At 46.2% G+C, this 16,712-nt stretch overlaps 1 protein-coding gene across 2 annotated transcripts in view; it reads right to left on the bottom strand.

Annotated features, from left to right (window-relative positions):
* The window catches only part of RYR2 (ryanodine receptor 2), a 550,937-nt gene that overhangs the window by 290,598 nt on the left and 243,627 nt on the right, over nucleotides 1-16,712 (bottom strand). The window contains exons 4-8 of one of the 2 annotated variants that reach the window (XM_090263510.1): nucleotides 13,864-13,934; nucleotides 11,624-11,702; nucleotides 9,119-9,231; nucleotides 3,893-3,992; nucleotides 3,145-3,241 (exon numbers count right to left, since the gene is read on the bottom strand). In XM_090263510.1, coding sequence (XP_090119636.1) covers nucleotides 3,145-3,241; nucleotides 3,893-3,992; nucleotides 9,119-9,231; nucleotides 11,624-11,702; nucleotides 13,864-13,934 — 460 coding nt within the window. Of the gene's footprint in view, nucleotides 1-3,144; nucleotides 3,242-3,892; nucleotides 3,993-9,118; nucleotides 9,232-11,623; nucleotides 11,703-13,863; nucleotides 13,939-16,712 lie in introns of both variants that reach the window. The other variant, XM_090263509.1, reaches the window with a different exon arrangement.

The raw sequence follows: 16,712 nt of genomic DNA, 5'->3' as shown, positions 1-16,712 counted from the left end.
AAATGGTTTTACTCCTTTTTTTAAATAAAACAAATATAGGTTTTATGTTGTCGTCCTGTGTCCCCCCAGACAGATTCCTATCACTTAAAGAAAGGCTGCCCAAGGGCTGTGCGGCTCTGTCCTTCCCCAGCCCTCGGAGCCACCGACGCCTCGGGGCGAGGACAGAGAGAGCCAGAGAAATGTCCACACGATGACATGAACAAGATACGAAAAAAGAAAGTGTTCTACAAACATAAAAATAAAGGAATTGTTCTTATCATTGCATGCAAGTAATGACTCAGTCCCACTATGTAATCAAGACAAGCACAACTCTTGTTTCTTAAGAACATCCTTGGGCTCCTGGTGCCTGGTTCTGACATTTTCACCCTCCACTCGTGACCTGACATCCATGTTGGTCCAATTTCACCCATGTAAACATGCTGTACAAGGGGCACCAGGGAGGTGTTCTTACTGATGTCACCACCCAGGAAGAGCTGTGACATGTTGCTCTCGATGTGACACACAAATGATCAATATCAAAGCAAGAATGATATCGAGGGGCCAGACTTCAACATGTCCTTGATGGGAGTGGGTCCAGAACAACATTCAAATGTTTGGAATTCCCCCTAACCATCTGCCGGGTCAGAGGGGTGTGCTCGGTGGGAGGCATGTTCGATCACACGCCAGGTTACACACAGACGCTCCGAGCCTGGGAGAGGCAGCAACAGCCATCCCTGCCCGTGAGTTCAGGCGAGCAGTCTGGGATCTGACACCGAGTATTCCCATTTGAAAAGGAAAACATCCAACCACTAAAACAAAACCACACCCGTCCATCCCTGGCCCCCGCGCCTGAGCAACGACGGGTGCCCTGGCTCACCACGTTCCATCCAGTACCCTCGATCCAGAAGAACCCGCGGTGTGCTTAGCAGTCAGTGTCTCTTTCTCCCACATCTCTGCTCTCCTCCCTGTCCCCCACACGCCCAGGTCCCGCCAATCTTTCCTCGTCTGACTACAGGCTGCTCTCATGCCTAAACAGTAACAACAATAAAAATGTGTTGATCTCGTCACAGCACCAAGTACGTTCCAAGCACGTTCTCACTGAATGTTCGGAACTGCCCCGTGAAGTGGAAGCTGCTATTTACATGACCACACTTGACAGAGAGACTTAAGTCACCTGCACGCGTCACACCACTGGCACGTGGGCAGAGCTGTGGCCTTCACTCGAAACCCCACGTGTCTACAGAAAGAGAAGAGGGCCGGGCCCACTCGGTCCGTGCGCCTCACTCAGCACAGCACAGGCTGGGCACGGCCTTGCTCTGCATGAGTCTAAGCGCAGGACATAGCACCCACGCACCGACGCCCTCCTCTGCTCCCGGGACGGGCACCCTGGCTGTTCTGAGTCCTGCCAGCCTCTTGCCTGCCCACATCCTAGCGTCTTTCAGGACACCCCCCACCACCACCCTCTGTGGGACCGTCCAAGGCTTTATGGCCTTTTTAAAGCAATGCCCGACGGAGAGGCCACCCCCTAATCTCAGCTCCTCCCTCCCACCCTTCCACTCTCCCTGTGCACTGGAGATCAATGCCCCACCGCGGCTTTGCCTAAGTCCAAAATGCAAATGTGCTGATTTCCTGCTCAACGTCCACGGACCCTCTGCGCTCACCACCATCCAAAACACCCTTCATGCCCGACCTGCCCCCACCCCGGTCCTCAGACCCACGTCCTCACCGACTCTGAGCCCCCGACCGCCCCGGATCTGACGCGTCTCCCACAGTCCACACCCAGTGCATCCCTGAACCCTCCGGGCTGCTCCCCAGGCTGACTTCCTGTGTTTCTCACGTGAGTGGTCACAACAGCCCTCTCTGGCTCGGTCTCCCTCATTCAGAGCTTCCCACCTCTGATCTGAGCTCCTCTTGCCCATCAGGGCTATTCTCTTAAACAGGATTGGACCACTTCAGCCCAGACCCCACTCCTCCCTAACTGGGGGGCGGGGGGGGGGGGGGGGGGCAGGGCAGCAGCAGGGGCACTGGGCTGCCCTCTGGTCCGGCTCCCACCTTCTCCCCACCCTCCCCTCGTCACCCAAGAACCACGGCTGCTCCTAGAACTCTCAGCCGGCCACATGGACTTTGAGTCTTCTGCTTATTCTCTTGTTTGGAATTAATTCCTCAAACCATCTGCCTTCTGAATTCCCTCTCCTCTTTTATACGAACGCTGTGAACCCCCTCAGCACATGCTTCCTTAACTCCTAAAAGCAGCATCTTTAGCTCGGGAAACTTTCCAGGCTCTGCGGTTCACGCGTCACCATATGCCTGGTCCACCTGGTGAGGCAGGTAAGACAAGCACCCAGACCTCAGGGAGACCTTGCCCGGGTGCGCGGTTCATGACTACTAACGTCCTAAATGGTCCCTGTATGATTCTTTAAATTACAAAAAGAAATACTTATTAAAAAACAGTTGCCTAAATGTGTATGTTAATATGAGAAATGTCCCCAAAACTTAAAGACATGTAACATCATCCAGATGCCTTCTCTCCCAGCAATGCCTTATTTACATATTAAACTTATATTCACCGATAAATTTGTGAGGCAAAGCAGAGCAGTCAAATCACCCTAAATAGTCTCCTGTTTTTGTATTAATTGTGCACTTTCCCCAATGATCCAGACTACGTCAATCTTGACCTAATGCCAAAAACTAGCATGAGCGAGTTTATTATAATCATGTAAATTATTAGGGAACGTGGTCAATCCTATTATCTATGGCAGCAAATGGGAGGTAAGAGGAAAAGGCCCTAAACTTTTATACAATTTGAGAACTCTGATCCTGAAACTGAACTCGAGACTGAATGTTCCAGAAAGAGAATTAATCAAAACTAATGAGATTTATAAAGCTGTAAGCAGTTTGCTTAATGCGTTCACTCCTCCAGCTAAGTTTCTCTAATCCGATGCTACTCCGCATGCTTTCGTGTTTTCCAGCCATCCAATTGCTAAGTAATAAAAACATAACATGAGGAAAAAGTTCTAAGGAGGCCAACAAACAGGTTGCTCAGGGCACAGATGACATTAGTGGCCCACTTCCTGTTATGCTAGTGGCTGAACAGACACAGCCTCAGTTTAAAAAAATCAGATCGAGGCGAGGAAACGCCAGGCTGGGTGTGGGCGTGCTACCCACCTCCGCTGCTCCTCCCCATGCTCCCCCGAGGGGACGGTGAGGCACTCGTCCATGTGCCCGTGCAGCAGCCTCAGGACGTCACCGCCGATCAGGTACCCTGTGAGGTAGAAACACAGTCACATGTGAACTGTCATGGCAGCTGACACATTGCCTGGCTCATCTTCTGTTTTCACGGACAGAGAAACAGACGTCCAGCAAGGCGCCGGGTCCTGGCCAAATCTCAGGGTGGATGGCGCCACCTGCCTGCGGCCTCTGGACCCTGTGTCCCAGAGCCCCGTGAGTGACATTCCCACTGGAAAGCACCACCTCAACCCCATAACCCCTCCCCCCCATGAAACATGCACACGTGGCAAGGCTCAGCTTTGAGCCTACGCAGGTGACAGTAACTGCCCTGATGCGTAAGCCCTGCTGTGACCCAGCTCCGAGTCACCTGCCCTGGAAGATGAAAATCATGACTGAGCCCAACTGAGCAACACCCTGGGGCAAAACACTGGAGAAAGAACCCCTGGAAAGCTAGCACATAAAACACACACCAGTGAAGCTAGCAATGGCAGAAAAATAAGGAAAGTTATGTCTTCACACAAACTTCACTTTCAAATAGCACCTGGCAAGACAGTCTCAACTGTCGGAAGCTACATCCCAGAATGTTTTGACACAAAAGCTCTCGCTAATAGCTCAGGATCACAGTTCCCGAGATGACCTCAGCCCTGCCTCAAGGACGGCCCTCTCCCAGGAGCGGAGGCTTTACCTTGGGCCACTTCGCTTCCTGAGCTGATGGGGGCCACACTCCAGAGAGTCTGCTGGAAAGCCGCATCCACGTGGAAGCTGCCGCCACCGTAGGACAGGTGCTGCAGGGAGGAAACAGGGCGTCACTGGGGCCCCTGGCTCTCTCGACGGGCACGTGCTTCTGCCCACTCAACCCGCCCAACAGCCTCAGACTATGCGCACAGACCGCCACCCAGAAATGAAGAGGCCAGCAGAAAAAAGTTAGCATTTCTATTAGGCTTTGGGTATTTTCCACCTTCATTCTCAGAGTTATTAACTTAAGTGACTAATCAGGAAACACACAAATGAACATACTAAAATAAATGTATTCATTAGAATAGACTATTTTGTTTTAAGGTTTACTGATGGGCAAAACTGTATAGCTAGTAGGTACTTACCATTGAAATTATAATAAGATTTTTACAAATCACACTGATTTTTTTTGACAGTGGAGTCGGTGAAATCTACAGGACCAAGGTCTTAGTTTATAGGGACCTTTAAAAGATTTACCTGCAATTTGACACAATAGCCATTAGATGGTGGTGTTTCTTAATAGGAACCTGAACCCTGCCTGTTTCCTCCAACATTCATGTTATTACAAATTTCAGATTTTCCTTCTTAAAAATAACAAATGTATTAAAATATCACTTTCAATCCCTTTAAGAGCCATAATAGATGAGCTCTCAAATGATAAAGAATAACAAAGTTATGTAACCACTCTAGAATTTTACAGACCCATGCCTCAATTACTTTATAGATCACCCCCTGGCCGCCTCTAGAAGGAACAAACCCTGTGTTCTTGGGGGAACATCACCAATATTCCTGCCATGTTTCTATATTTTCTGATATTGATGACAGCCTAAGCTTTCCCAGACACCGGACCCCACCCCCCAAGGCAGACAGAGCACCGCAGCCGTGTGCCCCACTGGGAGGTGCACAGGCAGGTCTTACAACAACACCCCAAGGGCCACTTCCACCTAAAGGTGCTGTTCTCAAGTCGCCCAGAAAAAAGGTATCCCACTACCTTTCACTTCACAACAAAACCAAAACAATGTTTGACATCCATGCTGTTATCTTACCGATAATGTTTCCAATCAATAAGATTAAAGTTTACCAGCTGATGGACCAGACTTAGCAATAACCTGCTATGACCAGCCTGCTCCTCCCAGCCAGCTAGCGACCTGCCCTTTCACCACATCAGCCCATCCTGCTCAGCTCATCCCAACTGAGATGCCTTGACTGTTAAAATGCTTTCTTTACAAATAAATCATATGCTTCTGCTCCCACAAACAATACAAATATTTTTCCTTCATAGCTATCATCACACACCGTAATTTAGTGTATTTTTCCCTCTCTGTCTTGTGCGCTATCTGACACAGGCTCACAGTCTAGAACTATTATGGGCAGAAACCAAAACCTAAGGAGCATAAACCTAAAGAAACATTTTAAGTTGTCCCACAAGTGTACCTATTTTGATGTCCTGAGCCAAAATAACAGCATATATGCATGTGCACATGCACGCACACACACACAGAGAAAACTTTCTATGAACCATACGGCTCTCACCAGACCATGAACAGGTGATCCAAAACACCAGCGCTTAAAGTTTTAGTTTGGAAATCAAGTGGAAGCTCATGTGATATTATGATAAATAAATAGATGATTATCATTTGTCCATTCATCGTGGTTCACTGAATACACTATGTATAAAGCACTGTACTGAATATTAATAGAATTACTCTCCCCACCCCAGGGGTGCTTGGAATCTGGAAGGGAAAGTGATACACACTAAATGCTACAAGTCAGTATTAAGAATGGTAGGTGAATTGTAATGAAATCGCTACAGTGATTGGGGAAGGAGAACTCTTCAGCCAGCCTAACTGGGTCAGAAGTCCTGGCACAGAGCCTGGAGGGCAGGTGACATTTCCACAGGTGAGACGGGATTTCAGGGGGCTTGTGTGGCCAGGAGGACCAACCCGTGCCTCACATTTATAACTTAGCTATGTTATTATATGCCGGATTTGGGTGTGCGTATTTATAATGTTAACTTGCTAAGTGCACATATTAAAAACATATCAGAATTGTTGTAAACCACTTTGGAGGTTTTCGTTTTTAATTCACCAGAAACCCCATCACTGGAAGTAGCCTGGGCCTCACTGGCCCTCTGAGAGGCTCAGACAAGGGGACGGTGTGACAAACAAAAGGTGCCCCCGAGGGGCAGAGGCACAGGGGCAGTGGGACCGCGGAGAGCGGTCATGGCTTTGGCACTCCGGACAAGCAGAGTGGGGGATGGCCTCCAGCAAGGCGGTGACAGACCACGGGTCCTATACTTTAGGCAGCGAATAACAATAAATGTGGAAGAACTATAAAATTACGAAGATTTCAGTCTGTGGGAGGGAGTCCGGAAGTGTCCTTATATTGTGTCAGTCATTTCAACAACGCTGCCTCTTCTCAAGGAACAGTCTCTAGGCCTAATGATTTTAAATGCTTCTATTTAATGCTTCTGCTTAAACAGTAAGGGGGACTCTGATTAGACCAAGGTCAAGTCAGGCCTGTAGTATTAAATATTCAGAATGTAAGCAAGGGCAACAAAAGCAAAAATAAATAGATGGGACTACATCAACAAAAAAGGCTTTTGAACAGCAAAGAAAACCATCAACAAAATGAAAAGGCAACATACTGAATGGGAAAATATATTTGCAAATCATACATTCAATAAGGAGTTTATATCCAAAATATAAAAGTACTCAATACAGTTCAATGACAAAGAAAATAATAATCCAATTAAAAACAGATTAAAAAAAAAACCTAAATAGACATTTTTCCAAAGAAGATATACAAATGGCCAACAAATTACATGAAAAGATGTTCAACATCACTCATCACCAGGAAATACAAATCAAAACCACAATGAGATATCTCCTCACACCTGTCAGAATTACTATCATTAACAAATCAACAAACAAGTGCTGGCGAGGATGTGGAGAAAAGGGAGCCCTGGTGCACCGTTGGTGGGAGTGCAGACTGGTGCAGCCCCTGTGGAAAGCAAGTATGGAATTTCCTCAAAAAATTAAAAACAGGACTACCATACAATCCAGCATTCCCATGCTGGGTATTTATCCAAAGAGAACAAAAACACTAACTCAAAGAAATGGATGCACCCTGTTGCCTTATTGTTTACAGTAGCCAAGATGTGGAAGCAAAAGCCTTTAGAAGCAAAAATAAATTGTTCCAAAGGAATTATTTTCTGTCTTGGATATTTCTGAAAAGAGAATAAAGATATCATTTCACTAGAATATGGATCAGCAAGACGAGGAGAGCGGTTTGCAGCCATTTCTAGTGATAAGACCCTCTATGCCCAGGCAGCTGTGAGCGGGGCTTGAACAGACAGGCAGAAGAGGCGGAGCGATCGGAGGCGGCTCCTGGGGGCCGTGCCCAGCCCAGCACGGTGCCCCCCTCCCTCCGTGAGGCACCGGCCGCAAGGACAGGACCGTGACCAGTCCCTCAAATCAGTTCTAATCAATTCAGGATCCCAACAGTGGTGAGTTTTATTAAAGCAGCGAGGTCACAATGAGACAGTTTAACCGTCACAGTCAGTGAAGGAAAACTGGATCCAGATTTACTAGAGACTGAAGATGGAAAAGTTCAAAATCAATGACTGAAAATGTTCATTTTTAGTACTCAGTGTTAACTAACTTATTTATTCTTAATAATATCAGCATCTTCTCAGAATGTGGCCCTCGCTTTCGCAGACAGACCTTTATTTAAAATCGGGTATAGAAGCGCCCTCACTCCTTCCTTCAAGACTTTCTTTTTAAAGGTCTGTAGTTTCCTTAAACATTCTTAACAGGCACAAACCTCCCACCAAGCAATGACCACAACTTACTAAGCAGTTATTACTCGTGCCATTTGTAGAGCTGAGAGTCTCCTTTGGCTTACAGCATTCAGTCCTTCCCACCTCCCCGGGAGCTAGGTCCTTCCGTACCACCATGCGGGTGAGGGAGCCAGGGGCCCTCAGAGGTTATGTGATTGGTCCAGGCCCACACCTAGCAGGTGTGTGTGAGTGTGTGCAGGTGTGTGTGAGTGTGGGGGCACGTGTCAGTGTGTGTCCCTGTGTGTGAGTGTGTATGCACGCGTGTGAGCGAGGGATGCTGATGGACGGCAGTGGGAACACAGGCCCGATGAACCCGCCTGCCCTCAACAGCAACAACGCACAAGTTTCTGATTTTGTCTCAGTCATCGCCCGCTGTGATGTCACAGCAATTTTACAACAGCCTGTTTTACGTTTGTGCAGTTACTTTACAACCTTAAAATAAAAATAACGTTTGCCTGGGTCACTGCCGTTCCACGCACAGTGGCAGACTAGTCTGAAGGCGCAGATACGTCAGGCCAGGCCCGCTGCACCCCAGGTGCAGGCCCCCGGACTCCCCAGAACACAGAACAACCACTCAGCGGCCTTAGCTGTTCACCACAAACTCGTCAACAAAATGGAAATAAGGCTGATGGAAAATAAACAGTTTCTAAATAATAAGAACATCTGAGACACTGGCATCTTTCGCAGTCCCATTGATTTCAATCTGCAGACTTCTGCCTATGATTCTTCTTTAGAAAAAATACAATTCACTAAATATGTTTAATTAAGTATATACTGGCCTCACTACAAAATTTAAAATACCTCCGATGATTAAACATAAACTTTTCTTCAATCTACCATTCCTAGCCCCTACCCTTCGAAACAACGCAATGTCAAGGACAGACCTCAGCTTTTTAAGGTTTTACCTTTCTTAACATGACAAGCATTTCTCATATAAGAATGTGCTTTCATCAATACCCAAATCAGTAACCACAGCGTCGCTAAATACAGCCCTCTGTATTAGTGAGGGCTGCAGCAGAGGGTCTGTGGAGTACTCAATTCCTGATGAGACTGCGTGAATGCCGTGACCCCAGAGCAGGCACCAGCCATGTCGTGAACACGCCACGCCACCCCGGGCACACAGGACGCCGGCCTGAATGGGCCTGGTGAGCGGCACCTCCACACGCCACAGCCCCTCCCTACGCGGGGCGTCACTTCTGTCTCCTCAAATGGAGAAGACACATGCTTGTTTCTGAGCAACATTCCTGCATGATCCGCAATCTGACCTTGAAAGAGGTAGTTCCGTGGGCTTGTCCCTTGCCATCCTGCCCAGCCCGTGCCCCTCCCCACACTTACCAGGTACCTTTCGGAGGACACACTCACGAGGATGAGGTCGTCGCCAACACGCAGCTTCTCTCCTTCCGACCGCTGCTTGGAGGCGGGGTGGATGGTCCACCAACACGCCTCGCCTGCAACACAGAGGGGCCGCTTGGTTTAAAACCCACATGCTTTGCTGGTGACGCCAAAATAAAGGGGGGAAATAAAATATGCCTTCAGAGTCAGTCTCCTTAAAAGAAAATTGTCCTACTCACACCATCTTCGGGAATATGAAATGTAATGCAACTTAATCTCTCAGACCATGAAAATCAAAAGAAGAAGGACACATTAGGACAAGATGCACAGAAATGCAAAGCTTGTCACAGAACTGACTGTGATATCTTGGGAAGAGTGGTGTCTCTCCCCACTGCCCCCCAAAACTGCTTTAAAATGATATTTATGCTAACATTAGGCCAAATCCACTGGTCCTGTGAACCTAACTTGGTTCATTACAAAACCACATGCCAGGACACTGTTTATGTTGCTAGGTAACAACACCTACTTTTCATCAGTTTGGGGCTTTTGTGATGTGACCTGATAACAATTTAAAGAACTCTGTATTTCCTGGGGGATACTGATTTAAAATGGTCACAAGTGTTATCATCTAAATTGGACTACCCTACATCTCATTTTATTTTCTTGTTTCAAAATGTATGTGTTTCTATTAATTTAAGGGTAAAAGAGCATCCCATTATAGAAGGCTACATTATAAAAATATCTGAGTGTAATCAAATACTTTCTTCTAGACCTAGTCATATGTAAGTCCCATGAACTACATACCCATTCTCCATTCTCCAGGGCTGTTACCTAAGGTATAAATTAGCATGCAATTCTTCCATCTGTTCACAGTTCCTTTTAAAACATAAATGTAAGTTCTATCCAAAAATGAGAATTTTTTAGTGATATGTTATCTAATAATTTGCATTCCCTCCCTTGGCCCAGTTTTATTATTTTTCTATAACACTGTTTTTTCTTCTTTCTGATTCTCCGATGCCAGAGTGTAAGCTCCATATTAGCGGGGTTTGCTCACTGGGATTTCAAGCCCCAGATGCTAGATTTTTGTTTTTAATGCTCTGGCACTCAGTAGAAATTCATTTTGCATAAATGAGTAAATGAATCAGCAAATACTATTTCCTAAGCATGCTCAGAGGTAATGTGCAGTCTGTGGTCTGAGCCGCTTCTCTTACACAAACCACGGTCCTACTTGAATGTCACCTTGCAGAATTCTTTATCTTCACTCACTCAGTTCACAGATTTAGAGTTGTAGGGAGTTTTTTATTCATTCACCCCAACAGTTATAAAGCACCCACTACCCGCCCACCATTGCTTCAGTAGCTGGAAACACATCAACAAACAAGGGGGAAAATATCATCTGCCTGTGAGTCTAGTTCTGATCAAGACCGGCACACAACAAATAGTAAATATAATAAATAACTCTGTAACTCAAAAGCAGTAGAGAGCATTGTTTTAACTTTTTGTAGTCATCTCGACTTATGAAACAACTTTTGAGATAACTGAAGACTTTCTTTTTCATGTAATTGTGTGCTGAAATAAATTACAGTGAGAAGACTTTAAAAAAACTATCAAAATACAGAGAAATGACTGAGCCTACATAAAACAAAATAGAATAATACATTTATCTTTTTGTGCCTCAGATTCTTAGAATTTTGTGTAAAAGGCAATAATTTGATCTATTAAAAAATTATGTTGGCAAATATAATTTAATTTTTATCCCCTTGTAGTCAGTGAAAAATTTGGACAATGGGGGAGTATTTTAAAAAGAAGAGGGTGTGTGAGGGATAGCCTGATCCCTCCCATGAAAGGACCGACTTAGTAAGAGTTGGTCTATTTCCTTCCATTCTTTTTCTACTCAGTCTTTTATTTCTGTTTAATTCCAAGAGTCATTCACACTCATTGTAAAACAGCCAAATTGTACAAAGATATGTAAAGTGCAAAGTCAGAGCATGGAGAACAAAGACAAAAATAAAGCTTATGTTCTCCTGTCTTGATTCTCTGAAAAAAATAGTTTATACCTTTTTATTCAAAAACATGTAAATACAGGTCACATCTGTTTGGAAAGATATGTAGCTCGAAGCCCTGTGTTTGAATGTTGACACGGAGTATGTTATAGTTTTAGACTTAAAAATGTTTTTAAGATGGAAGTTGATAAAGATATGCAGTAATACTTCATAAACTAACCAGTGCCCAGTAATACGGTCCCCAGCCAGTAAGGCATGTAGTAAGTACTGTTTTTTCTATCAAATCCATCAGAAGAAAGAAGTTTGAAGTTTAGTTTGAACATCCAGTGAATTCAGCAGAAACAACTGGGCAATAAAAAGAGCACACACGTCTCCTTGCACTGACGCCCCCTTAGGTGCTGCTCATTTCTTCTGACTCCATCCACAGGAACGGTCATCCTGTCTCCCGACCTCTGACCCCTGCCTCACGACCCCTGACCCTGCTCGACCACTGTCGCAGGCTCACCTGTGGTGTCCTCTTGCAAGCCGACATCAAAGGCCAGTTTGTCAGTGGAAGACCGGGAGGTGGACAGGCAGCACAGGTACTAAAGGACACAGAATCAGCGGTTGTCATTGCCACCCAGGGTCCCCCCGCCCCTCTGTGAAATTCTGCCAGAACCTGGTCAGCCCGCCTCTGCTGTCAGTCTCCCATTCAAATCCGCGCAAAGCCCCCATTTCCACAGGGAGGAGGGGCAGCTACGCACTCACAGGAGCTGCAGAAATGAGGGCGAGGTGTCTGCACCCCTTTCCCCCGTGATGACAAGCAGAAGCGGACCCCGACCTGAGAGAACTCTTCTCCCTCGCAGAAACCTGAAATGGGTCACGTTTACCCTCCGGTTGCACTTTCACCTTCCAAGTTTAACTCTCTGAGACTCACCCAGAGCCAGCGTGGGCCTGCAGCATGTGCCTCCCAAGGGAGGTTTTATCACGTGGGTGGTCTTTTATTTATTTCTAATTCCAAGAGTCATTCAGGCAACACCATCATCTCCCTAACTCTCCCCATGCTCCCTTAAGTCTTCCTAACTCTGTATTCTTAGACATCAAGTTTAGGCTAATTTTCAGGCCACCTGCCTCTCCCCACCCTAAGCTCATAAACCTCGTTAAGTATGACAGTTATGAGGGGGCAGAGATGCATTGTATGAGCTCAAGACACACTACTGTCTACACCCACCAAGCGCAGCAGCAAGGGGGGGGGGGGCTGCAGACCACATGGGGACACGCCGGGGACCAAGCCGCCCGACCTCCCAGAATCACGGGACAGTTCCTCCCGTGCAAGAGGGTCCAGCTCAGCAGGGTCTGTGAGTGGGAGGGGCAGGAGATGAATGACCAGGGACAGACATGCTGGCATGTCAGGTGGGGGTGGGTCCCCTGGGATGTAAAGACATGAACCCACTTCTGTGCCTGATTGTAAAGCACTGGCTCCCAGTGTCATAGGAAAGACGTCTCCAGGGCCCACATGCTCTTACATCTGATGATGGACTTGGTTCTAAACATACTAAATGTCTCAATTGATTCGAGACAAAGCAACAATTTTGCAACACTGACGTCCCAGGCAACAACATAAAGGGATCCGTATTAGAAGCCTCTGTGCTATTCCCCCACACGAGGCACTGTCCCTGTGAACACACACCCCCTCCTCTCACGCCCGTCAAGGCCACACAGAGGCTGCAGTTACTCACTCCACCACGTGCCAGTTACGGCCCATGAGGGCAAGGACGTGGTCTATTTACCACTGCAGCCGGCACCTAGCACAGTGCCCAGCACACAGTAGGTGCTAAACGATACTGACTCAATGAATGGACGGAATTTCTGATGCAGTTACAGGCGTGAAGAGGGTCAGCAGGCAGGCCGACACGAGAATTACCTCCTTTTTAAAAGAAATAATCAATTACCTTATACTTTCAGGTACTGGACTATAATGTAGTCACTAAAATCAGGTTGATGGATAATTTAAATAACAGGGGCAATACCTGGCCTGTGATAATATGTGAAAAAAATCAGGATATAAATTTCAGTATGCAGCATGATCTCAATAGTGTAAAAAAAATTAGGGACAGAAAGATTGAAATTTTTTAAAAAGTCTTCAAGCATTTTCTCTCATTAGTGTGATCATGAAAAATTATTTCTTCTGAAATTTCCAAATCTTATAGAATAAATACATATTGTTTGTAATTTTAAAAAGGTTTTAAAATAGAATAAAACTGTTATATATGCTACCTGCTTTATACATAAAAGAATAGAGGTGACAAGTACATGTAACGTGTATATGTAGTAGGGTCAGCAGCCTGAGGGGCGCTCGGGGGGCAGTGCGGACGCCCCGGCAGAAGAGGCGCTGATCTGGGGGACGAAGGACATTTGGTCAAGAAGGAAAAGAGGCTAGTGGGAAATTGATGGTGGGACTTAGAGGGAGAGTTTTATCTTTCAGTAAAAATGATTTAATTCTTTAATAAATAAATAGTCTAAAACCGCATCAGAAGTGAGAACTTGTTATTTCACTCTCAGCACTTCTAAAACTCGTCTATCAGAAGCGAGATGCTGAGAACAGGAGCCACAGCATGAGAGAACTGCAGGACCTAATGGTCAGCTAAGCTGATCTTCACCTTATAACTGAGGAAATAAACAGGATGCAGATGCTAAAGGCCACCCACATGCCCCTCGTTACCGCACAGCCGCCACACGGGGCGGGGAGGTGACCGGGCCACTCACCATGCCGCTGTAGGAGTGTCGCAGCAGGATGGCGTGGCCGTAGAGGAGCGTCCGGTGCCCGCCGCCTTGAGCTGTCTGGGGAGGAAGGAAAAAGCATCATCAGGAAAGAAAAAACGAAGCAGTAAACTCAGCGAAGGCAATTAAAAGTTCCCGTGCTCTCAAGCAGAAGTTAGGAGCCGTTACAGACAACAACGCGCTGTGCTCCGTGGGGCCAGCAGGTGACCTTGTTCTGAAGACTGAGCTGATTCCAGTAAATACTTAGCATGATTTGTGATTGTTGGTTCCTAGTGCTTTATCGTCTGTGTCTCCCACGGCACCGGGGTCTGCATCAGGCAGGGACGATGGCACTTCTGTCGCCGCGCAGAGAACATTCAGTCCATACCCTTTCTAGCCCCGTCCCCACACCCCGTGCTCTGACCACTCACCCTCTCCCGGCCCTGAACACGCCACTCTGCCTTCCTGCCACTGCCGTAGCACGAGGTCCCTCCCTGTGGTCTCTTCTACCTTATAAACTGCACTTTGAAGCCCAGGCTCAAGGCCACCTCCTGCAGGAAGCTCATCTGGTCTCCCTTGTGCTCCTGCCGCCCCAGGTGCACGTGGTACCTGCAGCCTTGTCACTCTGCGCCTCAAGCGCCTTTCTCTTCTGGACGGACTGTGAACTCCTCAAGGACAGGCCCCTGGGCTGTCAGCACAAAGCGCTCAGTAGACCGCTGGCGAAGGGGAGAGGCATGTGCGGAGCCCCGTAAAGGCTGGGTGAGGAGGACGAGTCAAGGCGCCATGGGGCGCACGTCCGGGTGCTGGGAGAGAGGAAGGGGCCTGGACTGCAGTGGTGGGTCGCAGAGACCCGACAGGACCCACGAAACTGGAACCGGGTAAGATCACAGGAGGCACCGAAAGCTATCCAAGGAGCCCGCACTTTGTTCTGAAGGAGAAGGCGGTCTTTCAGAGTCTCAAGGATGAGACTGATGCTATTGGCTCATATACGCACCGGAAGTGCAGAATCGCTACTTTAACATCAATACTATGATACCTTTTTTTTAACCAAAATATATCCCTCCCAATTGTTCCAAATGACTTCTTAAAATAACTTTATTTCCATGTTATGCTTGAAAGACTTCAGAACCATTTTTAAAATAGATAGGAAAAGTTATTAAAATTGTAAGAAAAACTGCTTTTAAACAAAAGGAAAATCACTTTTTCACATACTGAGAGAAAAAGGGGTAAATCTATTTTCTAAAATTATATCCCTCCTCTTTAGGAAGTACTTTTATTTTCTGGGATACATTTATTGTGGCCAAGAACAATTTCCTTTACCTTATCTGATTTGCATACTTTGATAGGAGTTTAACTTCTCACGTGAGATCCGCGCTCTGAAGCTACGAAACCCACCTGAATTTCCCTAACATCTGAGAGTCGCAGCAGTCACAACAAGATTTTTTAAAACGAAGATTTAACCAAAAGGGATTAAGTGCTCCATTCCCTCTAAAGTTCTGCCCACGCACTTCATATGTTTATGTGAACATATGAATAAACATTAAAAGTGGTTAAGGTAAGAAGAGACATTTTAGTGTCTAAATTTTCTTCCAACTATAGATTTTACACAATTAGACAATTAGAGATTTTAACTAGAGAATTCCTTACCACTTAAATGCTAATCGGGCTAGATTTAGTTTTAACAGAACTGGTGAAAGTACGCACATAACCCACACGGAGTCGTTACTGACTGTGTCACTGTGTCCACAAAGTGACGCGATCTCTGTCATGGGGCCGCAGTATTGTTTTCTGATTTGTCATTTTTAATATTAATCTAATTGAGCCAGCTGGGTAACTTAATTCATTCAACATTTATCAGAAGCATTGGGGGTGGGGGGTGAATCCAAAGATGTTCTTTCCTGTGTTTTATTTTATTGAGTTGATACATCGTATCAATTTTCTTGTTAACTGTGGCCAGTCCTTGCTGTAACTTAAATGAATAAATACAGGATGGATGGGATGAAAACACGAAACTCAAGACTTTACTCTGGCATTATACTTATTAATTATTGCATTATTTTCCGTAAGAAAACTGTAACCCTCCTTTTGCCTCGCTCTGTATTTATGGACTCCCTCTGATGCACAGAAGTTCTGGGACTTTATGAAGATGGTGACCACTTCCAGGGTTACTCCTTCAAGATTCTACAGCACCCTGTTCCAGGTGGGCTACGGACACCCCTGAGCGCTGCGAGGAGATGACCGTCACTGCTGGGTGACAGCTGTACCAAGAGTGGTAGTAACTGAGTCCCCTGGAGCGGGGCCCATTTCCCTGTCGCCACCCAAACCTAAACCTGCAAGCACACGGTCACAGGACCACACTGACCAACTAGGTAAGAGTCCATCAACCCAAGGGGGCAGCCAGCCTGAAGCTGGCCTGCCTTCCAGATTATACTTTGGGAAAAAATCTTGGCGATTTTGGAAGTTAACATGTTAATTGCTACTTGGAATTTAAAAAGGAGCAAAGAAAGTAGTGCCTTCAATGGCACCAATAAAAAGGAGAATTAGGAAATTATATTTTACATAACACAAATGAGCCTTCCGGCCACAGTAATGCTGAGACTTTGGTCCTGCTAACCCTCAGTAAATATCACACCACAGAAACGCTCTTTCTCAGTCATTCAAACAAGATTTATGGGTGTCTACTGTCTGAGAGCGCAGGACCTGATGCCGAGAGTGGTATGGATAATAAGCTCACAGTCTGTCTCTCTTGTCTCATTCATTCATTCAACAAATACGTACTGAACCCCACGTCATTTCCTTCAGACTATTTGCACGCTATCAGCAAAGAAAATGAAAGTTTAAGAACTAATTCTTTG

Source organism: Furipterus horrens, unplaced genomic scaffold (assembly GCF_987537825.1).
Source record: "Furipterus horrens unplaced genomic scaffold, mFurHor1.1.pri manual_scaffold_15, whole genome shotgun sequence".
Classification (NCBI taxonomy): Eukaryota; Metazoa; Chordata; class Mammalia; order Chiroptera; family Furipteridae; genus Furipterus; species Furipterus horrens.
The sequence above is the reverse complement of the archived record's forward strand: the minus strand, read 5'-3'. Positions and strand labels throughout refer to the sequence as shown.